Genomic DNA, 24,902 nt, shown 5'->3' with positions numbered 1-24,902 from the left:
CCTCTCTCTGAATGGTTCCATGAGTTCTACAGATGTCTTTCTCATAAGTGACATGAGGATAAGGCTACGAGCCAAAACAGAGATTAAATGCACAAAAGCAGCATGAGTATATCGTTTGCTTTTCAGGTGATTGGACATCTGATATCATTTCATATAATTTTACACAAACTTCTTTGTGTATTTTGCGATGGACTCATTTAAAACTGAATCTATAAGACACCACAAGACCGCATCAATTTAAACTGGTATGATTCATGGAAAAATGGCCTGTTTGATCCATCCCTTCTAGACTACAAAGAAGATGTGCAAATCTCCCCTAATTCAGTGATAACAGCAGGGCAGCAAAATCTAAGCTGTCTTGCATGTGAAACACTGATTCTATTTTTATCCAGTACATAGAATCATTATGTATCTGCTCTGAAAGACCATCATCAGAGTACAAACAAATTATCAAAAGAAGATATGGTTTTGGGCTGTGTGTTGCTGAGATTTCAGCACATTAAACAGGAACGTTTCTGCATCTCGGCTGGCTGATTGGGCTCCCTCTCTTTGAAGTGTCAGAATCTGCAGCAGCCTTGTTTCTGTTTGAACAGACCTGCGATAACCTTACATCTGGACCGCTGTCACCACAGTAACTGCTGCCATGGTGACCGAAGCAAAGGAAGAAGAGGAGAGATGCTGAGAGAAACGAAGGAGAAGACACATGCAGCAGTGTTGATTGAAGACTTGCAGAAGTGTTTGTGTGTGTGCTGCAGATGGGGGATGGACAGGATGACTAACACTGACCACAGCGATGTGCTCCAAGAAGAAGGTGTGTGTCTGCTGTCTGTACGGAACAACTGCAAACAGCCCTTAATCTGGTGTCTACAGCCACGCTGCACTCCTTTTCTCTACTGCAGTGGAGGTGTTTTACATAAAACACTGGTTCAGTGGGTACATGGGGGTAAACCAAAAATTACTATGTCTATAGAGTAAAGCTTTGGAAAGGATTATTGTTCCACTGTGACATGACAACAGCAGTTATAAAAGGGACTTGTAAAGTGATCAGGGTTTTCTTGTCTCTCAATAAAAACAACAGACAATTGAACTGACGCACACTGCAGATTAATCAAACATATCTGATGTATATACTTTCATCCTACCATTTTCCGTAATAAAAAAAGGGGTTGCCCATTATACCTAGAAAAAAAAGGCCAACACCATTCAATTCCTTAAAATATAACTAAAACCTGTTATCCATATTAAACTCACTACAATTGCACTGAAACTATAGGTTTTAGCATTAGTGTCTGTTTCCTACATCCCTGGTGAAGCATGTGGCTCAGAAATCTACTTGCCTCAACTGTCTTAATTTGCTTGCATATAGTTACAGCAGTTAACAAAAACTGAGACTGATTGTCATGCTTTAATTGCATGTGCAACTCTCAACAGAGACAGGAAAGAAAAGAGATCAAGTTCTAGCTGAGTGCATGGCTCAGTTACTTCCATCATCACCTTTATAAAAACCATCTGCTTATTCTTCCATTTCAGTTTCTACAGCTACTTGCCCTACGTGGCATTTTATTTGCCTCAAGTAAGTGGGCAGCAAGCCTTATTGCTGAGCCCTGTTATGGTTCTAGTGTGGTTTTGTTTCCATCATTTGCATGCCTTCAAACCCCACAGAGAGCATCTCAGAAGTATAACGTTGTGTCTGCCCATTCTGACACTGTCTGGGCTTCATATAAGAAAACAGTTCATGACTGTCAGAGGCACACGAGTAAGGGGACTGGATGGTAATTCTTTTCAGGTTATTATTAATCTACCAACCTGTTCTGTGTCCCTGCTCCCCTGATCCCCACCTCTGCTACTAGCCATTAGTTCCACATCAAACTTCATCATATTGGCACTAATCTTCATTTGGCTTAATGCTTCAGTTTGATGTTAGTACTTGTGTTAGTACTAGAACTAACTTGGCAAAAGTCAAAAGGTGTCTGCTGTGCAGGCTGCCACTGAAACAGAAGAGGCAATCGTCCTACGATTTAACTGCACTTGGCGTGACACGGCTTACCTCTGCTACTTTAGGGGGAACTCCATCTCCCAGTACTTCTCTGTAAAAGCATTGCTGGGTCATATAATAGGAGAGACCGCTGGTTCTTTTGAAGGCATCCTTCAGCCGTTTCAACTCCACATCAGTGACTGAAAAAACAGAAAGACAAGAATATCAAGACAGTTATCTAACACATATTGATCACATTATCATTTTATATTGTTATAATTATACTTTATTTGATGTACATTTTTCTCTTGTCTTCAGGGTTTGTTTTAATTTTCAGTTTAGTTGGTGCACATTACAGTATTGAATATTCTACCTCTAGATTTGTAAAATACTCACTGCATGGGTGTTCATCATGTTCTTATAATAAAGAATAGTTTAAAAAATAAAAAAAAAACACAGAAAAGTTAAACCAAACTAAATATTTTGAACAATGTAAGGAATAAATCACAAAACCAAATATTCTGTCTGCCTTTTTCAAATAACTCACAAACAAATCAACCATCTGTTTTCTCAATCATTCACTTGGAACTGAACATTTTTTCACAACACCATGTTTGGCCATAAGTCACAGCCCTAGGTGTTAATTTATTGTCTTGCATCCGACTCCTCTCTTTTGGCCAGGTCGTCAAAAGAAATGGTTCATGATTGACCCACCTGGTTACACAAAGGTAAAGTACAGAAATTAATGTATTTACACTTCATTAGGTCAAATATGGAAAATGTAAATGATTTCAAACTCATCAACACCGTATCGCTGCTGTGGACACAGATGACTAATGAGTAAAACAGATCAACTCCACATTGCAGATAAATGATCAACAAGCCACCCCAAGGTCAGTCAAGAGCTGATATGTGAACCGTTAATCCGCTGCAGGTAATAGTAATGAATGATCCTAAAACTTCAGTTCATACCAGTACTACATTACATAATAGGATTTCATGATAATACTGATACTGGTAGATTTGGCAGAGATATCCTTGCGGGTAGAGTAAGAGAGTGATGTTGTGAACGTGAGTGGATATGACAGTCAGCTGGTGTCTGATCAGCTGATGACCGAGCTAATGATGCAGCACGAAGCAAACAGCTGATGCCAATCAGCTAATGCAGCCACAGTATCTCAGCTCCACTGTGTTTTACTAATCCTACTAAAAGGACTTTTGTACTTTTTAATTGCTGATAAGGACTTACTTCAGGAGCTGCTTACAGGGATAATATTTCTTCAACCCAACTGAAATCATTCTGATAAGAGATTCCAGCTCGAATAAATGTCCAGTAAGATGTGCCTTCAGATGCCACAAAGTACTTTCTCCAAGTAGAATTTTGGATCCACAAAGCAGTTCTACTTAGTGTCTTTTTTCAGCTTCATTTCGTCTTTCAAACACTTGTTTGAACAATCACTTCAAGCCTCTTGACCATAAAGGCATTTACCAATCTCAAAATCTTTAAGGTCTCCACAAAAGAAAAGATTTGTATCACACAAATCCATTTTGATGTGCTTCTGCCTTGACTCTGCCACCTAATGGAAACTTGTCACACCAACTAATTACAACCATGTGGGGAAAGATGTGCAAAAGAATATGTTCATTCCGTCCAAGTAACCGGATTACTCTTTTGCATTGAACACCCCTCTTTAATTCCTTCCAATTGGGCTGGATCAGGCCACTCTCTGAGTGTAGTAACTGCGTAAGGCTGAGCTATTATAATCATCTATGGAATATTAAGGTCCATGTAAAACACACTTAACTAAAATTTCAAAGACACCATTAACATTTCAGTGACTTAAGAGCACTTCATGGGGGCAGGTCATCAGCTAAACCAGCCAACCAATGAAAAAGCCTCCCTTTGGACAGCGGGTGTTCATTACAACCGTCAATCCGGCACCGTTTGCTTATTCAAGATGAGTGAAAATGACCCCTTGCATTGCCGATAAAAAAGGCAGTTGGTGTTTATGACCTTTCATGCCCTACCCACCATGGGGTCAACATACAGTGTCACTGTTAGTTAGGAGTGTAACGGTACAGAAAAATTTTGGTTCAGTATGTTTTCGGTACAGGGGTCTTCAGTTCGAGACATTTCCGATACATTTAGGTAAAGTGAAGGAAACCAGTGAAACCCAAGTGAAACTTAACACACTTTGAACATCCGACCCAGCTTCTGCGCCTCTGTTATACTCTCTGTTGTCATGTTTACCCCTCCTTATTGGCACCCCAGCCAAGTGTTTTTTTTTTTTTTTTCTGTGTGTGTTTTTGCAGCGGCGCTGAGAATGTATATAGAGGAAACCATGCACATGGGTTCTGCTTGCAGCCACCCTGCTTCCTGAGTGTTTGCGTTCTTCACATAGGCTACATGTATTTATACGGTATACCTCTGTATTGTATCGAAGGCATCCGATTCGAACCGAAATGGTTCAGTACAAACGAGTGCACCGTTACACCCCTACTATTAGTGATGTTTGAACAAGTGCAGGCAACCTCCATATACATTGTACTTTGTACAGACAGTTCCCTAAAAAAATCTAACCTGAAGACATTTTTATTTACATTTATTCATGTCATCAAACATATACATAGCACTAAATGACACTGATGCTAATGTGTGTTTGCTTGACATTTAAAATTGCCAACACTTTTTTATTCTGTTGTTAAATTGCTCAAAAGAATAGATAGTTTTAGGTGGATGCCCTTTGCTTGAGTACAAAAGCAGATCCTGCTGAGACACAGTGAAACTGGGGCTTTAGGTCCTGCGCTACACTCCGCTAAAGGCTCCCACTCAAACTCAGAGCACTGACACTATGATGGAGTCCCACCTGGTTGCTGCTCTGCTGCTGCAGTCAAACGCACACCGCTTTATTATCTCTATGAACACATCAAACACTCATGGAGCTTTCCAGATACAGCTGTATCATCTGCATTGTGCTGCAGTGAGTTTTCATCTGGAAACTGAAAGCAGGCATAAACCAGGCTGGAGTCAAAGTCCCTTAATACAGACAACTGCTATTTTAATGTAAAAGTCACTAAGCAGAAACCACTGGATGTATGATGTGTTATTTTATTGTCTAATTGTTGCAGTTGACTGCCAGTAATTATTCTAATAATCGATTAACTCAGCAAACACATCAAATATCAGCTTCTTAATACAGATGAGCGATATTGGGAAGAATCTTTTAAGAATTTAAATAATCACAGTTAATGGCTTAATTGCAGCCTTCTACGACCGAGCTGCAGGAACTGTCCAGTACTGAGTGAACCTTTAGTTATTAGGACACAGACATTAACTTTGGATCGGGTATGTCTGATTTTGAAATATACTGATACCAGCCTGTAGAGGGCAACACACTCCATGTGGCCATAGACATATGCTGGGTGGCAACACCTTAAGGCAAACTAATGATTACACACCAAGGAAGATCCTGCCAATACAGAGGTATGAGCTTTATTTAAAGGCCACATTAGTAGGCTACTACACTTCATTGCTTTCATAGAAAAAGAAAGGGCAGAAAACTGTATCCAGACCAAAGCTGTGATGTAACAAAAGTATATTCAGACTTCAAAGGTAAGGAGGAAGCAGCCAGACATAGCTCTAGGCTAAAATACTCAAGTGCACTGATATGACTAAAAAGCTAAATCAGTAAGGAAAGATGAATGAGACAGGCAGGATGTGCAGAGATTGAAGAGTAATACATCCATTTAAAGTCCCACCTGTCACATGCATGCTAGCAGTTTAGTTTATGATTTCAAAGTAAAGCAATAACACATACCTGTATACACACACAATTCTAGGGCCCCTTCAAATCAGATCCATCAGAGGTACACGTTTCTTGGCCCAGTGACCTTTTCCTCCCTACAGTAACCATTAACCACTCACATGGCTCAGTCTGATGTGTGTCTCTTACATCAGTTCAGTTTGGTTACTGTCAAAACACTTCTGGCTGTCAGCTGAGTCTGCTCTTAAGAAGTCGTCTTTGTAGAAGAGGCCCTCTGGGTAATGAGGGCTACCTTTCACATTTAAACCGATATGGTACCAATACTCGGTTCCTGGGAACCAGTACCGGTATACAACGATGCCTGTTTTCTGTACTTTTTGTGTGTATGTGTGGTGATTAAAGTCATTTTGTCTATTAAAAAAAATTGTAAAAAACTTCTGAATTCCGATATTTCACAACATCAGAAGTGAAATAACATTACATAAAACTTGAGAAAAGTGTGTGGGGGGAGGGCAAATAACTTTCAAATAAATATAACATATATAACATTTTTCAAACTAAAGTATTACAAACTAAAACAACCACTCCCTCTAGCATGAACTGTACTGCACATGTTCAACAGTTCTTTCTCAGGAACACCAACATATCTGCTGTTTCTGGCAAGAGCTGAGCCCGCACCACACTGATTGTTTTTTTTGTTTTTTTTTACGCCATTTCTTCTCCCCCAAAGCTGGCTGTAGGTGAGGAGCTGCCGGCTGCTGCAGGTGCAGTGATGGTGTCTGGTGTGGGAGTCATAGCCTGCACTCCTCTGGGGCTTTCGAATATTGTACATTCCTCAGCCTTCAGGTGTATATTACGTTTGACTAATGCCGCGTTTCCACTACATGGTACCAGCTTGACTCAACCTTTTTGTGTTTCCATTACATAAAAGAACCTGGAATCTACTTCCCGGTACAATTTTTTTAGTACTTGCTCAGCCGAGGATTCCAAAACGGGTGAAGAGATACTAAAAATGTGATGTGAAAACACTGGCAGACCACTCGGTTTGTCAGAGAGTTGCGTTGAGGCTGCATGAACCTCCCTGCAGCGGCAGCACGAGCCTCCATTTCCCACAATGCATGTCAAGACAAAAAATTCAGAAGATGCCCGAGTTACCTCCCGGCTCTGCATGTAAACACATGGTTTTATTTATGGTGGATGGCACTTCGAAATTGTCACGAAAGTCTTCCGCACCTTTAAATAACATTTCAAAACGTCATCATTTGCTCCAGTTGAGTTCACGCACTGTGAAGCAAATTTAAGAGGTGGGGCAAAGTGCAATGGGAATGATGTAAGGAGGCTGGTGTTGAAAACATCTCCACTTCAGTGGATAATTTACATGATTCTGTGATGGCAAGCTATCAGCATAGTGATTTTACTGTTATTAGACCCTTAGATTAGATCATGCAAAGGTGGAGGTGACCTGCACAGAGGTACATTGTATCTGTTCTGTATACACACTACTTTACACACTGTAAGGAAGGCTTGAGTGAAGCTAAAACAGAAGTTAAAGGTTCACTGGATATGTCATATAGCAACTAACAAACAAGTCTGAGCTTAGGCTGTAGGAAGAAGTTTGACTGCAATAAAAATCCTTAACTGCACAATCAAACATTTCAATGTATCGTCCACATTGTTTATTTATGAAAAAACATACAGAAGCATATTTCAGTTCCTCTGTTAATAATGAAGTGGAATGATAGCAGTCAAAGCTGAGTTCTTATTAATAAGCCCATCATGGACAAAGCATTGGCTAAAAGCTGTGACATAACCGAATACATAACAGGATAATTAATTTAGTGATGTAAATACTTATACCTTTTCTCCCCATTACAGTTTCACCAATTTCCAGTTTTGCTGGTCCGGTCAAGCTTAAACTGGATAAAGTGATTCAGACTGGCTGCACCATCATTTATCATTATGACAGTCTGTGTCACATTAAATGGTGTCCTACATCAGAAACTTGATGTAGACACCATCACGACAAATGAGCAATACCACAGTCAACCTAATGAAAATCATGTTACATTACATTATGTTACAAATAGAGCTGCAAGTAGACAGGAGGAGTTTACTGGGGCTGAAGAGATAACATGAAGATCGTATTAAACTTAAGAAGAAAGTAAGAAAGTTCATATGTTTTTTAGGTGAGAATGATGTGATATGGCAGTGTCAAAGAAAACTAACACTGTATCAACACTGCAATGTATTGGATTTGAATAGGACAAAAGAGGAGAGCAAAAGAAATGTAGATGAGCAGCATGGAAACAGGAAAAGAAATTGTCTCAAAAGTGATTACAATGCCACATTAAACTGCATATCCATTCTTACTGGAGCTATGCCAGCACTGGAGACATTGCCACTTTACCACTGCCTCCTCCTATGGGCAGTTGTCAAATCAGTATAGAGGTGCATTATTACCACCATAAGGGTTGGAGTCACTACACTGTCATTCACAGGCTCTGACAGTCTCAATTCATTCACTCAGTTGTTTGTATGGATGGATGGATGTATAGATAGATAGATAGATAGATGTATAGATAGATAGATGTACTTTATTTATCCCAAACTGCGAAATTACAGTGCAACAGCATGACACATAATAAAAAAAAAAGAACACAAGAGCAAACACTAACACACTGTATATAATAAATAGAAGTATAAAAAAAGATCTGGGTAAAACCTGTATACTAACTGTAACGTACCAAAATAAAAACTGTAAGGTGCAAACTAAACTGTAATGCTCAGTATTGGAAGGTGCAAAATTACATTAAGTACAAATAGGTTATGGCCAAAGACATCAGATGGGAGTGAGTTATGTAGAGTGAAATAAAATGTGGCAGAAAATATTTTCCTGTATCTGTCTGTTCCACAGCACAGCTGTAACTGTCCGTTTGAAAAGGGTGCTCTGTTGTCTGTCCAGTGTGTGGGTGGAGAGGGTGCTCATCTGTATCTCTTCACTGAAAGCAGAAACCTTGTAGTAAATCTGGTATACCAGTTGGGTCCAGTCTTCCATATCAAACCAGTTTAATGAAGTAGAAAAAGAACTGTACACATGTGAATGAAGCATTTTATTTGCGAGATATTAAAAGTGCAAAAATAAATGTGTCCACTGAGCACATAAACTGCAATGTCACAAAATTAGCATTTATGCAGATTCAAAGGGTCCACACAGAACTGCCCTTGCCAATGACCAAACAAGAAAAGGCCATTTTCCTGTACCACATGCGCAGTAACTCCATCATATCAATCATCACTGTTATGAAGTTATGGTTTGCACCAACTCTTTGTTGCTCTACGGGCTCATTAAAAGTCACTTTGTTTCTGAGGTTCATCTTCAACACAACACCTCTGTGAAGACGAATGAGGGCAGTTATGGAGTTATTAAACGCCTGTATGAGTAGGAAAGCAAATATTGCTCACATGGTTACAGAGACAATTGAATTACAAGGAGTGACTGCTGCGTCTGATGATGGCTCCCAGGGAGAAAAGGGAAGGAAAAAAAAAGAGAAAAGTCAGACTCAAAGTCAACTGGAGGTTTTACACAAAGCAAAGCATAGGTACAGCTGTTTGTTACTAAGGACAGACAGATGCCACACAGTAGAAAGGAGGAAAACTCATTAACAGTGAGTAATCCATGGGCAATCGATGATGGATAACAACAGCAACATTATTATCCCGATCCATGTGCAGTCCCTTGTTTCTGTGCTCCAGGTACAACAGCTGTCCAAATCACCCCCACTGTGCTCCATTAAAACAACTGGGTGGTGATGCACAGCAATATTAGCAACTCCATCATGGAAGAGACAACAAGACCCAGCACTTTGAATTAATCACACCCACAGTGGGCAGCAGACCACAGCAGGACTGTGTCAGCGTCCAGGTGTGAATGAAATGCTGAAGCAAAAAAACATCTGAGAAGCAGCCAGTCTGACATAATCTTGAACCCTGTCTAAGTGTACATCTGTCACATTCACCTCAACAGGAACAGCTGGATGAATCCAACACAAATGTCATATTTTTATCCCTACTTCCACATCATTGCTCATCTTTTGTATTTGACTCATTCTCACCACCCTTCATCTGCCACAGTTTAAAGGCATCAATCAGCACCATCATCTGTTCATCTTGAGTTACTTAACTTCCAATCGGACTTGATTGCTTTTGTAGATGACGAGAATATGCCCTGTTTTGGCCTTAGCTCATTAAAAGGTAGTCATCTTTTCTACTTAACCATAGAAGCAGAAGACGACAACACTTGTGAAATGTATGGCTCAACAGGATAGAATTGTTTAAAACAAGAAAGAAACTATCTGGATTCTTCAGCTTTGTTTTTGTCTATTTGAGTTACTATTCATATACCAAGCAGATTGTTAAAATCATTTCAAGATTTTTGTTTGGTGGTGGTTAGCGGGGCTGTTCAGCGCAAACTGGCAGCCAGGCTTCTGTCAGTATGCCCCAGGGCAGCTGTGGCTACAAATGTAGTTTACCACCACCAGAGTGTGAATGTGAGAGTGAATGAACAACAGATCAATGATGTAAAGTGCTTTGGGTGCCTTGAAAAGCACTATAGAAAATCCATTATTATTACTAAGATAAGGGTTAAATTCACATTCAACAATAAACAATAACTGTGACATGAAATAAAATGAAATGAGCAGGAAAAAAATATATTAATCACCAATTAATCACCAATGAAAAATTCATCATTGTGACCACCCTATCTATGAGCAGGTGGCTTATTTTGCTGTTGTGTGAAAGTGATTAATAGCTTAAGTGCTGAATCAGAGGCTTCAGCAGCCCTGCGGGCAGCCAATCACACACGTGGATCAGCACAGCACACCACACAGTTCCACCAAGAGAAAACACAGCACCCTTGTGTCATGTAAGGTAGCAGCCGAACGGATTCACAAGACAATAAGTAGAACTCCTTCCTCCTCTAAAAGCCTCTGTTATCTGAAGCCAAAACTCCTTTCTTACAGAGCACAAAACCTGCTGAACTGTGCTTATGGAAGGTTGTAACAGCTCACTGTCTGGATTAGCAAACATTTCTGATATTGGAAAATCTGCTCCTATTCAGAAAATGGATCAATTGTTTGTCATTTTTAAGACAAAAAAGCAGATTTCTGCTTGTCATAACTTCTGAAACATGGATATTTGCCTATTTGCCAATATATCCATTTTATTAGTGTCATATCAGTTACACAAATATCCAAATAGGCTAAAAATGTGATGATAAATGATAAACATAACATGCATACACTTGAAAACCCTTGGCTTTCAGTCCACGCCAGGGTTTCTTAACCTTTTCGTGAACCAACCCCACTAACGGCATCATCAGCGTACTGGCACCCCCTCATGCCTGAAAAAAATGTGTGGTACTTGGGGGGGGGGTTGTGAACCCCCTTGATTTTAACATCCCTACTTCTGCTGCATGAATTCCATCCTTCGGGGGGGGGGGGGGGGCGGACGGACGACACAACCCCGTCAATGATTGTGCCACATGACCAAATTGGAGATGGTGCTCAGGGTTATTTTGTTCATGATGAGCTGTTGATTGGTAAGTGGATGTGAAGGTGATTTGATGGGGTGAAGCTGTATTTCAGGTTATGGTTCCTACCGAGTTTAGAGCTGAAGTGTTGAAAACGGCACATGGACATTTTGGGTGTGTAATACCCATCTCCAAGTCCTTAAACACTTGCATTAAAGATGAATGTTCAACTGTTCAACATGTAATAGGGCCGACTGTTAACTTAAAAAAGAATTAGGCCTGGTATATCTATAATGAAAAGTGTAGAATAATCTTGGATGTCATTGAATTTCTGAATCTTTACTAAGATAAATCAGAAGTTATGGTTTTTGGCCCTAGTGTTTCTAGTCACACTTCTCTTATTGACCTGGGTTCCTTATCACACTTTGTTAAGCCAGTCATGTCAAATTTGGGTGTTAAAATGGACCCCTCCCTTAAATTCAACTGACAAATTAGTGATGTTGCCAAGTCTAGTTTCTAGTTTCCCCAATTTGTCTTACAAGATTATACCCGACATATCACGTTTTATTTTTACAGGGTGCAATATGGAGTATGGTGCTGATCCATCCTGCTTATGTTACGCCAAGCATTTTATAAAGAAATAACAATTCTATACTGTTTATTTCCTCTTTAGTCTGATGATAAACTATAGAATAAATAATTGTGATCCTAGTTTTTGCACAGGGATCATTAGTGTAAACGCTGACGTGGCTGCAGAGCATCAGTATGATGGGATCCACAACAACCATGTCACATCCGTCCACTGACACATTTAGTGTTTTTGTGTCAGCTGGGATTGTTTTAGATCCACAATACTAACATTTATGAATAAGAGGAGAATTAGCAATAGTAAGTCTATAAGTTTATTCCTAATAAAGTACTGGTACTGACCAGAGCATCATGGGTAATGTCACGTTCGTCCACCAGCAAAAGTTTTCACATACACGTGCCATTCCAAATCCAATATTTATGAAAATAGAGCTTCCACTGTCAAATAATATCAGTAGTCTGTGCACAAATGGATTAGCATTATTTCAACACAGTTCTCTGCATTTCTTACTTTTTTTTTTTTTTGACAAAAATGGCCACTCATTTGACCCCCTAAGGAAATTTTAGCCGATACACACTTATGAAAGACACACAGAGAGCTCAATCAGTTAATAAACCAAGCACAGATCTCCTTAGCATTATGTATGTTCTGGGTGGTTTTTTAGATCTCATCCAAAAAAAAATAAAAAAATAAAATAAATTAATAAAATTCCAGTAAATATCAATCCAGTCATGAAATTTTTCTCATCTTCATCTTGTGTACGTTTAAGTTATTAGCCTAGTTAGTGTTGGCTGATATACAGAAACATTTCATGATCATCATTTCATTTGATGTATAAGGTACATTAAGCATGTATGCAAGCTGCAACTTAAAGTTTTTGTTCCACTCACTCAGCCTGTTGAATCACCAGTTGTAGAATCTCACATGGATTCATTTATCTCAAACTGGTTGCACAGCTGGTTTTCAGTGTTTTGGAGAAGTTCCACATCTGTAAACAGACTGCTGCTTTCACACAAACATTCAGACCTGTACAAACCATCGATGAGGACAATATTTACAACTCCTAAAATAGCAGCGAGGTGCCGCATGACACTAAATATGATCATCAAATGACATGATTATGATTAACAGGCTACAGCACAAGCCAACACCGACTTTGCATGAAAACCACATTGTATCCATTAATCAAGCGTCTATGGCAGCTGTTTGGTGATGCATCTGAGCATGTTGTGCATGTATCATAAATAAGATGCAGCCAAGGGGCGCGGTCGAAGGGCTCATTATCGGAGTGCATAACTTCACTCACATGAACCCTGTGCAGCCTCAGTCTCCACAGTGCTACAGTGGTTAATGGACAGCCTGCTGACAGCTCATCCTCAGCTAACCGTCCATCAGCAAGGACCAAACGCCAAAGACACAGCCCCAAAGCTGTCCTTTAATGCAGGGTGGTGTTCTAGCAGGAACAACCCCACTCTCCACAGTGAAGAGAAGCAGTGTGTGATTGGAAAAGAAACTGAATGAGCACAAGAATCAGACATGAAACCTGCCTCAGTTAGGGCCGTCGTGGTCGAGTGGATGGTTAACTGTGCTACAACTGACTGTTGATAACGATTTGTCCTTTTCTTTTCATTTATGCCACTACTGTAGTTTAAAACTAATACAATTTTAATAGGACACTTTATAAAGAACAGCTGTTTATTGGTAGTAAAAGAAAAAAAAAACATTTAATTTAAATTACTGGTTGCTTTGAGTTTTGTAGATAAAGCACAAGCCCGTTGACATTTAGAGCTACAATGACCATCAGAAAATGTACTGACAGTTACTAAATTATCCATCAACAATTTTTGCAATCAATAATCTGTTTGGTTCATTTTCAAAAGACAAAAAAGTGAGGACAATCAAATCCTCTGATTCCAATTTCTTAGATGCTAATATTTTCTGCTTTCTTTCTTCTTCTGTGACAGTTAACTGACTATCTTAGGATTGTGTCAAACAACATGACGGTGTCGTCTTGCCTTTGAGAAACAGCTTTTCACCATTTTACGACAATTTACAGACCAAAGCAATTAATGAATTATTTGAAGAAATAACCAAAAAATTAATGAACAATGAAAGTAACTGTTAGTTGCAGTCCTACATTACATAGATAGTAACTTCTAATTTCTGAATCTACAAAACTATAATCGAACAAATTGTGTCACCAAAAGGCCATAAACGGGGTGCTATTTTTCCCCAGGGTGCCATTCAACCATAAGCAGAGGAAGGGTGCATAACATGACCAACTGACATTTAATGCTCAACATTTAACGAAAACAAAGCAGATACAGTGACGAAAAATAGGAATTTCTGTTAGTTTGTAAGTTTCAAGACTGAAAGAGCAATGAGGCCACTGAAAAAAGAAAATCCAGGAGCACAATGGAGATATGTGTTGTGTGCCACCTAACCCACTACTCAGAACAGCTCTGTGCTGGATGCCCATATTTGTGAAGACATTTGGGGTAACTGGTGCTGAATAGCTGAAAAAGAGGTGAAAAGCAAAGGCCTGACTTTACAGACATTCCACAGAGCAGGAGCAGGCAGATTCAGGTGGAAATTCCCTTCCATCAACTCAGCTGTCAGACAGCACGGAGAGATGACTGACTTACTGACACAGTTTGTATCCACCCAGCAGAATTATATTTATACATATACATATTATATAATATATATATATAATATATATATTATATATATATATATACACACACACATACATACATACACACCATATACATATATTATATATATATATTTTTTTTTTTATTTATTATTTATGCATATACATATATACAATACTATATATATATATATATATATATTATATATATATATATATATATATATATATATACACACACACACACACACACAGCAACTATCACACTATTTTCACCACTTCAACACTAGGCAATATATTTAACAATGTGTCATAAACGTGAATTGCAAAGCCCTCACAGACATATGATATGTTTAACACACAAATTTTATAAAGAAATAAGCTATACTAAATTAATGGCAAGAAACCAAATTTTCCCCAACAGGTATTCCAAAGCCACACACGATGTCTCCAAAACACTCATCTATCAAAATATACAATAAAAAAGGAACACAGACTATGAATAACACTGCAGAAATTAGGCGACAGGTTAAGAAAATTAATTTTTTTTCATTGGTATGAAGTAGGCCTTATACTTCTGAATATGTATATCAAAGTTAAATGAAAATGGAGCCAACAAAACTGATGCAACAATGTAATGAAATAAGAAAAGATAGTGAGCTGTCACTGACATGCTCTTTGCTCCAGGCTCTGTGTAAATATAATAACAAGTTACTAATAAGATGACCAGAACACTGAGCCATGCTTGTGATGAAGAGCACTCTGAGCAGAGGAAACACGTTGCACTAAAAACAACACAAGCGACACTGCACTGCCTGCCAAAAAAAACCACAAAAACAGTCATCACCAGGACTTAAATAAGCAAATGGGTAAAATACTTCCCTTAGATAATTACTGCACCCTTTAATACATTTCATTTACCTGGGCTTCCTAAATGATGCCGTGAGTACCTTCTCAATTCAACAAGTGAAAAGGTAGGCAGAGCTTATTATTAACACTGCACAACTCTTACTATTTAATTATCTAATATTGAATTTTGAATTAAAGACAATTGCAAACTAGGTTCAACTAAATTACTTGCCTTTTTGGGTAGTTCAGTCACACCAAACAAACAAACATATTTTGTCCAAGTCTTGACTTTAAATCTGATCACACTTTGTCTGCTGAACAGGGTGAACAGTCCTGGAGAAATCAGTCAAACAAATTTTCTGGGTTTAAATTGTTAAAAATTCATAAACCACCAAAAAAAAAAAAAATGGAATTCAGTCAAACTGTGCACTGCACAAAAATCTCGGACAGACACGACAGACAGATGGAATACACTTGGTATATACTTAATACTACAGGGCTGGAGTATAACAGCCATCAGTTAGAAAGAGAGCATAAAGACTGGACTGTTTCAATGGAAGAGTGATGGGCATATCAGGGTGGGAAGAGGTAGATGAAGTGATTGCTCATCATGCCTAGTGAATACAGTACAAGCCTGTGGGGGCAGTGTTATGGCCTGGGTTCAGCAAAGTGTCCAAACAAAGAAATAGATGTGATCTGTTCATTTACTCCATCCTAAGTACAATAAGCGATACACTAATGCCGCGTTTCCACTACGTGGTACTGGCTCGGCTCGACTCGGCGTTTTTCCGTTTCCATTACGAAAAAGGACCTGGAATCTGGTACCCGGTGCTAGTTTTTTGGTATCACCTCCACCGAGGTTCCAGGACTGGGGAACAGATACTAAAACGTGACGTGTAAACACTGCAGACCACTGATTGGTCATCTCTGTGACCCGCCGTTTTACAAAAACAGATATGGAAGTTTACAGTAAATATCAGTAGGTTAATCCACATAATGACAGCCCGCAAAACTGCACCATTCAGTCAGCAGATTCAGTCTTTGGTGTCCTACGTAAAAATTCCGCATGAGTTTGACGAGACCACACACAACGAGCGAGTTTATAAGTGACTCTCTGAGCAGACAACACGGAAGTAACGCACCACATTGCTATGACGACCAGGTACTGGCAAGTCTGTAGTATCCTACAATGGAAACGGTCTCCAGGAATAGTATTTGGTATCCGAGTCAAGTCAAGCTAGTTCCACATAGTGAAAATGCAGCATAATTGTATTCAAGAATGTCAGCCTGAGTTTCATCTAAAGGTTAAAATTATTCTTGCTACATGACATTTAGTGAATTCTCAAGTGATATTCACCAATTTCTGAAAAAGCCTGTATGATCACAGCAGTTTCTAACAGGAGTAATCACTGATTGATACAAAGTCAAATTGGAATATTAATTTTGCAATATTTTTTTAGCTATTAACTTTTGTCACTGTCAGTGATTCCAAATGAGAAGCCCGAGAAACGTTATTAGCCATTAGCCACTATCAAAGCCGATTCCTGCTGATACTGTTTTAATAATGTCCTATCAGTACACCCAATCGGTATATATGGATTACTCCAAGAGCTGTATGATCTCTGATGCTTTTGTCAAACCTCTGTTTCAGTCATCTCACTCATTTACAGTGTACAGGGCTGTGACAGCAACGCATCCCTGCACAGCTTCTCAGCACGCAAACAGTAAATAAAGAAAATGTTTACTATGTGTCCTGTGCTAGTGTGCCAGCATGAAGACCAAACAGAGCTGCCTGATAGTAGCTAAATTGTTTCCATTAGATGTACAACTGTGGAGGCCAAACAAAGCCGTGCACATAATGGAGAACACTCAGTGTATTGTAAAGCAGTGATGCAATGGGTGTATTCTTGGACACGGGGCTGCATTAAATGCAATGGCTACCAAATCCATAGCAAACAATGGGTCTGATATCTGCCACTGCCTTGGCATATGCTCAGTCTTCAGACATGCTCTGGGACTAAAACAATCGTTGCATGCTCAGCTTTTCTCTGCTTCTAAAACTGTACACACATACATCTGTATTCTCTCTCACACACACAGCACTTTTTTAGCATCAGACCACCTTGCTACATTAACGTGGCAACAAAGCAGCAGCTGGCAAAGCCTCCAGCTGTGATTCAGTGTTTGCTGTCCTATGAAGTAAGTAGGGCCCTGCTGCTATCAGTAAGACTGTACACACAGCAGCAGGGAGGGAGCACCGAAGCGTCTGGAGCACTGCAGCATACAAATACTCAAGTCACATGACCCCCAGTGACCTTTCAGTCATGGCAAGCCGTCGACGGAAGCGCCAGGCACAGACTTACAGGAAGTGCTATTCTTAAAAAGCTCTTTTCACCTGCGGGTATGACATCAAAATGCTCAGCATGAGCCTGCAGTTTAATGAGACAAGCATCAACAACACTTTCTTTCTAGATCTGCTTAGAAATAGATTCAACAAATCCTATAATGCTACTACAACCGTTACCTCAGGTTAGGTAGGAACCTCCACATTCCACCTAAAATATACACTTACACTTCTAGTATGTCCTTATGATACAAGACAATCATAGATTGTTGATAATGTAAACAACACTTAAGTATTGACAAATTTAGTGGAGAGTTGTTACAGTTAAAGAAAACTAAAAGACCAAACCAAAACAAGTGACTACAGATAGCAGATCTGACTTAGAAAAACGATTTTTGTTAACTGAAAAAATTAAATAAAATTAGAAAGCACAGCTGTCAAAACATTTTGATTTCTACAAATCAAGCCTCATAATACCCAAAAACCTCAGACACTAAATCCAAAGAACATAACATACTGCACACTTTTAATAACCTTCAGCCAAATATAGTGTAAGATTCTGTTGAAAGTTACTGCCCTATAATTTAGATTAGATTGTCTTTGTGTAAAACTTAAATATTTATATTTGAAAGTACTCAGGTACTATAACTGCATAAGGTACAAGGCCACTTGACCTTGAAAAAGTGGGTCAAGGTCACCTATTTTCAATAGGCTTTTGCTCAATGCCAAGAGGCATCCTCAGTATTAATTTGGTGCAGATATCTCAATGCATTCTTTAGATAATGTGATTATGTCGTTGAATGGACAGACGGACGGACAGATAGACAGACAGACGACAAAACGATTACAATACCCCTTAAGCCAGAAGTTGGCTGAGGGGAAAAAACCTAATCTGAAACTACAGTCAATTCCTCAAAATAAATATCAAACCATTCATGTATTTCTGTCAAATTCGAACTAAACTGAAATCAAAAACCACACTGCAAGATTAGGAAAATAAATAATTTTTTTAAAAAACTCTTGTCCAATGTGAGTTCTGTCATGACTTTGCGGTGGTCTCTTTCATTACAGATAACTCACAGCAGCAGTGACAGCAGCACACATAGAAGTCACCAAAGCAACTACAATAAGGTTAAAGCAGGCCCACAGCTATGCACAACATCTGTAACACTACTGTGACAAGACACGTGAGACACATCCAACAAAACACTGGGTTGCTGCTTTTTGAAGTAAGGACGTGTCTGTATTAGCACAACTGGCCTGAGTACAGTATTGTCCGTGTGCACTGGTATGTGTGTTAATGAGTGACTCACTTCACCTAGCTGAACAGAGGGTAAAGGGAAGCAGACAATATACACCCTTGTAGCTCTTACTCCAGAGTCTTAAACTGTTATTGATTCACTGCAGTGGCAGAAGTCTGGGACCAAAAGGATTGGGTAACTCTCAGATTAAGTGCCGAATAGCTTGTCCAACTGCGGATCAGATGCTTAACTGTTAAAGCTTACAGTCAGTCCTCATGGAAAAGTCAACACTCCAGTCATTTTTAAAAGCACATTACTACAGAGAGTGACAAATGAAAGGAAAACCCTGATGAACGTGGACTCCTCAGGATGCCTAACCCCCATCCATAAATATGGGGGAGCTCACTGAACAGTTCTATGAAAATGTTGTGACTCTATGGTTTTCACCATCACTGTATCACAATTTTTTTTTGCCCATAAAAAGAATCACAACTGATAATTAGTCTTTTTCTGTTCATTTCATCCCATACCACCATCACATTATCATACACATACAGTACACCTGATGAAGAAAAAGAACCATTCATTGGAATTGAACACTGGAATACAAAGATAATTAATTTCTGTTTGCCTCTTAGGCTTCATAAACAAAATCTGCACAGGGCACATTTGACATAAATAATAGCTGTCTGTTTCATCAAGCTGTGTTTACTGGTATATTTTCATCGTTAAACCCACTGTAGTTAGCTCAAATCCCTCCAATAAGCCAATTATCAAATACACCGTTTTGGAAAGTTAGGGTTGCTTCACATAATGAATTGCAAAGTTATTTTTATTTGGTTGAGACTGGCAGAGGAAAATGTGTAGCAATATTATGTGAATTCATTTTTCTAATTAAATAAAAGGGCCACTGGAAGAGTTTATGAACGTCAAAATGCAGACTGGAGGCATCAGTTGGAAAAGATTTTAACAAGACAAACAATGTGAAGGATGCATAAGGTGAAAATTTGGAAAAACGTGAAACAGGATGAAAATTATATGAAATATTCAATAAGAAAACTGTGAAACAGGCAACAAAATGCAAATGATGTAAACAGACACAAAAAAATGAAAGACAATGTAAAAAGTGGAACAATATAAAAATATATATATCAAACGCAACAAGATTAAAACGTAATGAGAGACATTTAAAAAGTCCCTAAAAGAGGCTTTAGAAACAGTTTGTTCAAAGTACAAGTGTAGGAGGGTCAATAAAAATGTAGAGCTATGGCAACTCATGATGTATTTTTTAAGCTCAGATCCAGAATAAACGTCTTTTGGGTTGAATCTGAAAAGTTTGGGAGCCACAAACCTAACTGTGAGAGGAATGAAAAAGGAAAGACCTCAAACACTGTGAAAATAATCTATATGAACAAACTTCATGAAATGTGTTTCTTAATTTAAAAATGGATATGAGGGTACATTATTGGATACAACAGGTTTTTAATTATTTGTACCTCAAGCGATTTCTTAGTATAAATAATATTATTAATTAATTACTAAATCACATAATTATTACAGTGGTGCCTTCAGGGCCTGTAGTACAGCTCTACAATGAATCATTTATGATGCAAAAACCTTATGAAAAAATAAGTTTGAGTAATAATTCAGTTATACTAAAACTGACTGTGTAGCTGGGGTTAAACAGCTTGACTTTCACTTGTCTTGTTATAGACAGAGGCCCGCTGCAGTCTCACAATCAATCAAAATTACACATATCAAGATCTCTAATGCGTGTTACACCAGTGCATCAGCAAAGCATGTGTGAAATCAGTGTTCTGATGGCTGCAGTCACCATAGCTCACTGTAGCACTGTGCACAATTGTATTTCATCAGCAGTAGAACAACACATTACACAAACTCCTGTGGCTTAAAGTGTATTAACTGAACACTTCAAATGCAGTCAGACTCTGAAGAATCACTATCAATAGACATCCTTGCTAGCCTAGAGACATTAATGCTACAAACAATCCACAATGCAACAGTCGCTGCAAAAATACACTATTAAAATTAATATCAAAGGTGCAAGAAAGTTTAGAAACCAGTTATTTTATATGGCCTGCATTAGAATACAGCTGGTTGTCGAGACAGCTGTATTTATAGCGCATGAACTTATTTCCATGTGACAACCATCGTAGCGAGAGCGGACATGAACGTTCACAAAACAGGGAACACAAGGTGAGAATGCAAAACAGCACGGTCCGTCACCTCCAATGATAAGGTCTGCTGACGTGGAGCAGAAATTCAAGGCTGCACTGTCCTCAGGTGGCTACAGGGCTGAGTGTCAGAGTCATTCTGTCAAGGTTTCTGGGACTCTCTTGGGAAAAAAAATAGGACCAATGGCCCTGTATCTCACCTGCATGTTCTATCAAGAATCAATAACAAGTTGAATTTGCGAGGTTGTCAGGTTATGCTGTTGTGTAGGAGTCCTGTGGTCTACATACAGGAGATCAATCTCCCAATAGAAGTGGATGGTACTTTCACTGGAGGAGCACTCAAAAAATGACATGAAAGTCCATATATGACTTCCTATCAATGCTCAGTAGTAACTATATTGATATATATAACAATGAGTATGTTAGAAGCCATCAAAACATGGACCATTATAAATAAAGGCAAATTTTTTAACGTTTCAAAAACTCATCAAATATGCAAAAATCTAAATTTCTCAAAACTGTTGACCAACTTTGTAGACATTGTCCCAAGGAAGCTACATAAAAAAAATTGAAATGAATCCGACCAGTAGTTTCATCAGAGAAGATGTTTGAAAAAATTGCTAACAAAGATAACGATGACGATATGAAGGCGATTATACCAGACACAGCACCTTCACAATAGCTCATGGCTCATCAGCCAGTGAGATAAAAAGTCTACAGGAGAACAAATACTGATGCATAACAAATAGTTGTATTTCTACTTATAGGGCTGGGCAATGAAACAAAACTTTTTGAATGCTCAAGTTTTAGTTAAAGAAACTTTTCCACAGTTAGTTCTAGTTTTAACCCTATATTACACACGTATTACACCCTGCAGTATAACTTCTACAGCTGACTCACAGAATAATGTCAACAGAGTTATCCTGTATTCACATTATCACTCTGTACAGATTAACCAGGGTTTCTCTGTGCAGACGTTAGCTGCCTCCCACTGAACAAATGAATTTCCACACAGTACATCCACTCAACACTATGAACCTGATTTACTAAAGGTTTGCACGTGTAAAAACATGCGCAAACTTGACTGTGCAAAAACACGTTGAAGCTTATCTACTAACAGGACGCACCAAGGGTTGCGTTTCTCAAATGGTCAAACTAGTTCACACAACCCATTAAGCATGTTTGCCTTGATGAATATGCAATATGGGCGTTTCTGTCAGAACGCACAAAATTATTGAGAGGAGTAAATGCAAATATTTATTTAGCGCGTGGAATAGGATTTACCAAACCTGAAACTGATTGCGGTGGCTGATTTTGTGTCTACTTAGCACATCTGAAAGGCAGGTTTTAACTGGCACAGCTTTGCGCAAACCTGGCTGCAGTAGTTGTGGTGAGGCGACTGCATAGGCTCAACCAAAGGCAACGCAGAGAACCAATCTGCCCTGCTCGCGTCAACATTTTTGGAATGACGAAAGAAAAAATAATTGAAACGCAACGCCTACCCAGCAGTTCCATTACAGAACTTCCAGATGAACTAGGGGAGGATTTGGGTCCAGTCACAAGGAGGAGTCATGCAATACCTTCTGAATAAACTCCTCCAACGTTACATTTCCTTGTGTCTGGATCATTCCGGCACACTGTTGCCATTAGTGCTGCTGTATCCCAGAACAGTTTTTCCAACATACTGTCTCCATGACAACAACCAGTAGCGCACGCAAAATCCTCATTTAAACAGGGGTGGTCTCCAATACTTTGTGCGTTATTGTGCAGACGATCTTAGTTGATCACCCATGACACGCAGATCAATAGCACATGCATTTTTTAGCACGAGTGAGCAAATCTGCGCCCGTTATTTGCGATCTTAGTAAATCAGGCCCTAAGACTTCATAAGAACCAGAGATGAGTTCACACCTGCCACGAGGACACAGATGAGTTAGCTGAATGAATGTGCTCAAGTAGTATATTTACAATCAGCTGCTCGAGAGAATATGATATTTCCTTATTGTAAATTTCCTTTAAGAACACATTTCTGCAAACCTTAACCTCAGAATTACTCAAGTACAATTACAGTAGATAATTTCACAGGAATATGGTGCAATATGTGGGTCATGGACAAAGATTTTCAGTTCGACTGCATTTTTTCAGTGCAGTCAAACCATCATGCAGTGCGATCAGCTCATTCTAAATCTATTCTTATTTATTTACAACACATATGAAAATGTAACATTACTCAGTTTTGTTATGAATTTATCTGTACACAACATTGCACTAGATATTCTAAGTTTTCCTATTGTGTATTATGCATTTTGTAAAAAACGGCCTGTTGAAAATCCTTATACACCATAAACCCATATATGATAAACTTAAGGTTAAGCAAAGTCGTACACGTCTTGTACACGCATACAATGAACCTCATTAGCTCCACTCAACACTCAAGAGACTGAAATAGCTGCAGATATTAGTGTCAATAACATTTTATTTATACGGCTTCAAACTTAAATACACAACTTTGACAGTTGTGCATTTGCATGCTACCTGATAAAGACTGGGAAATGACTTTGACTCTGCACACAATATTGTTCCTTTTAACTTTTTGTACTAATAATTAGCCAGGAAAGAAGTCAATGTTCACCTCTGATTACATAACACACGAACAGGACTTTTACCTCTGGAAATCTGAAGCAGGGTTTTTTTTCCCTAGGGCTGTGCAATATGACAATAGGACACTTAATTCAGACTGTCCTATCCATCTTTAATTTCATTGTATTGTAAGTCATCCTCTTCACATGTCATTTGGATGGCATATTCTTCCACAGAGCATGGCCACAGGTGGGAAATTACAAGAAACACAAATGATCTTGGAGAAAAATGAACATGAAGTTAGCTAATGGACACATGGAAACGGTTTGGGTCGTAAACATCACTACATTCAACCACTAATTATCAGCACCCCACATATACATGCACAGTGTTTTAGTACCTACTTTTCATAAGTAATACATTAATCTACTGAAATAAATAGGCCTATCTGTAAATTTAAATATTTCTCACTTGCTATTTTGTTTAATGTTGCTCATGCATATGTTGAAATATTCTATTAAAAGGTATTTTTTCAGAAGTCAAAAGATTCCAGTCCTTGATAGAGTATAAATAAGGTATAAAAATGAATGTGTGTTCATCTTCACTTAGAAACACCTCGAACTGTCACTTCTGTCATAAACCATGTAGTTTGAGACATTATCAGGCGACACTAATTTGCTAGTCTATGGACAAAAATGTTACGGATCATCACAGAGGTCATCTGATTGGTATGGAACAAACAGTTTTCAAAAAATAGCTATTATAATCAGTGAATTGAGCAAAGACTCATTCATACAGTAAACTCTTTCATCTTTTGTCTGAAAATCTTTGTGTTATACATCTAGATTTCTGAAGTGTTCTGCTGCATGGTCAGCATTTGTCATATTCCAACCATAAAGAAGATGTTGAAAAGACAAATAACCCTTTACACTGTTTATCATGTTGAATAAGAACTCAGGGCACAATGCTTTTTTCTTTAATTAACTAAAGTATTAATGTAGCTGGCTTTATCATCAATAAAATAAAGTAAATAAGCACTAATTCACGAAATAGGAGACTACAGGTGTGTTTTAGCCTTGTTATGTCTTTCACAAGTTTTGTCATTTTTGTTCCATTGTAGCTTACAAGTCATTTTCATCATCGCCATTTTGGTCCAGTTAAATGTCTTAAACCTTTTTT

At 38.6% G+C, this 24,902-nt stretch overlaps 1 protein-coding gene across 1 annotated transcript in view; it reads right to left on the bottom strand.

Annotated features, from left to right (window-relative positions):
- LOC115431711 (ubiquitin carboxyl-terminal hydrolase 32-like) overlaps window positions 1-24,902 on the bottom strand; it is a 73,377-nt gene that overhangs the window by 42,762 nt on the left and 5,713 nt on the right. Inside the window, exon 2 of the mRNA XM_030152334.1 lies at window positions 2,048-2,175. Within this exon, the coding sequence (XP_030008194.1) occupies window positions 2,048-2,175 (128 nt within the window). The remainder of the gene's footprint in view (window positions 1-2,047; window positions 2,176-24,902) is intronic.

This window comes from Sphaeramia orbicularis, chromosome 13 (assembly GCF_902148855.1).
Source record: "Sphaeramia orbicularis chromosome 13, fSphaOr1.1, whole genome shotgun sequence".
NCBI classification, from domain to species: domain Eukaryota; kingdom Metazoa; phylum Chordata; class Actinopteri; order Kurtiformes; family Apogonidae; genus Sphaeramia; species Sphaeramia orbicularis.
Note: the sequence above shows the minus strand (reverse complement) of the source record. Positions and strands in the feature narration are given on the sequence as shown.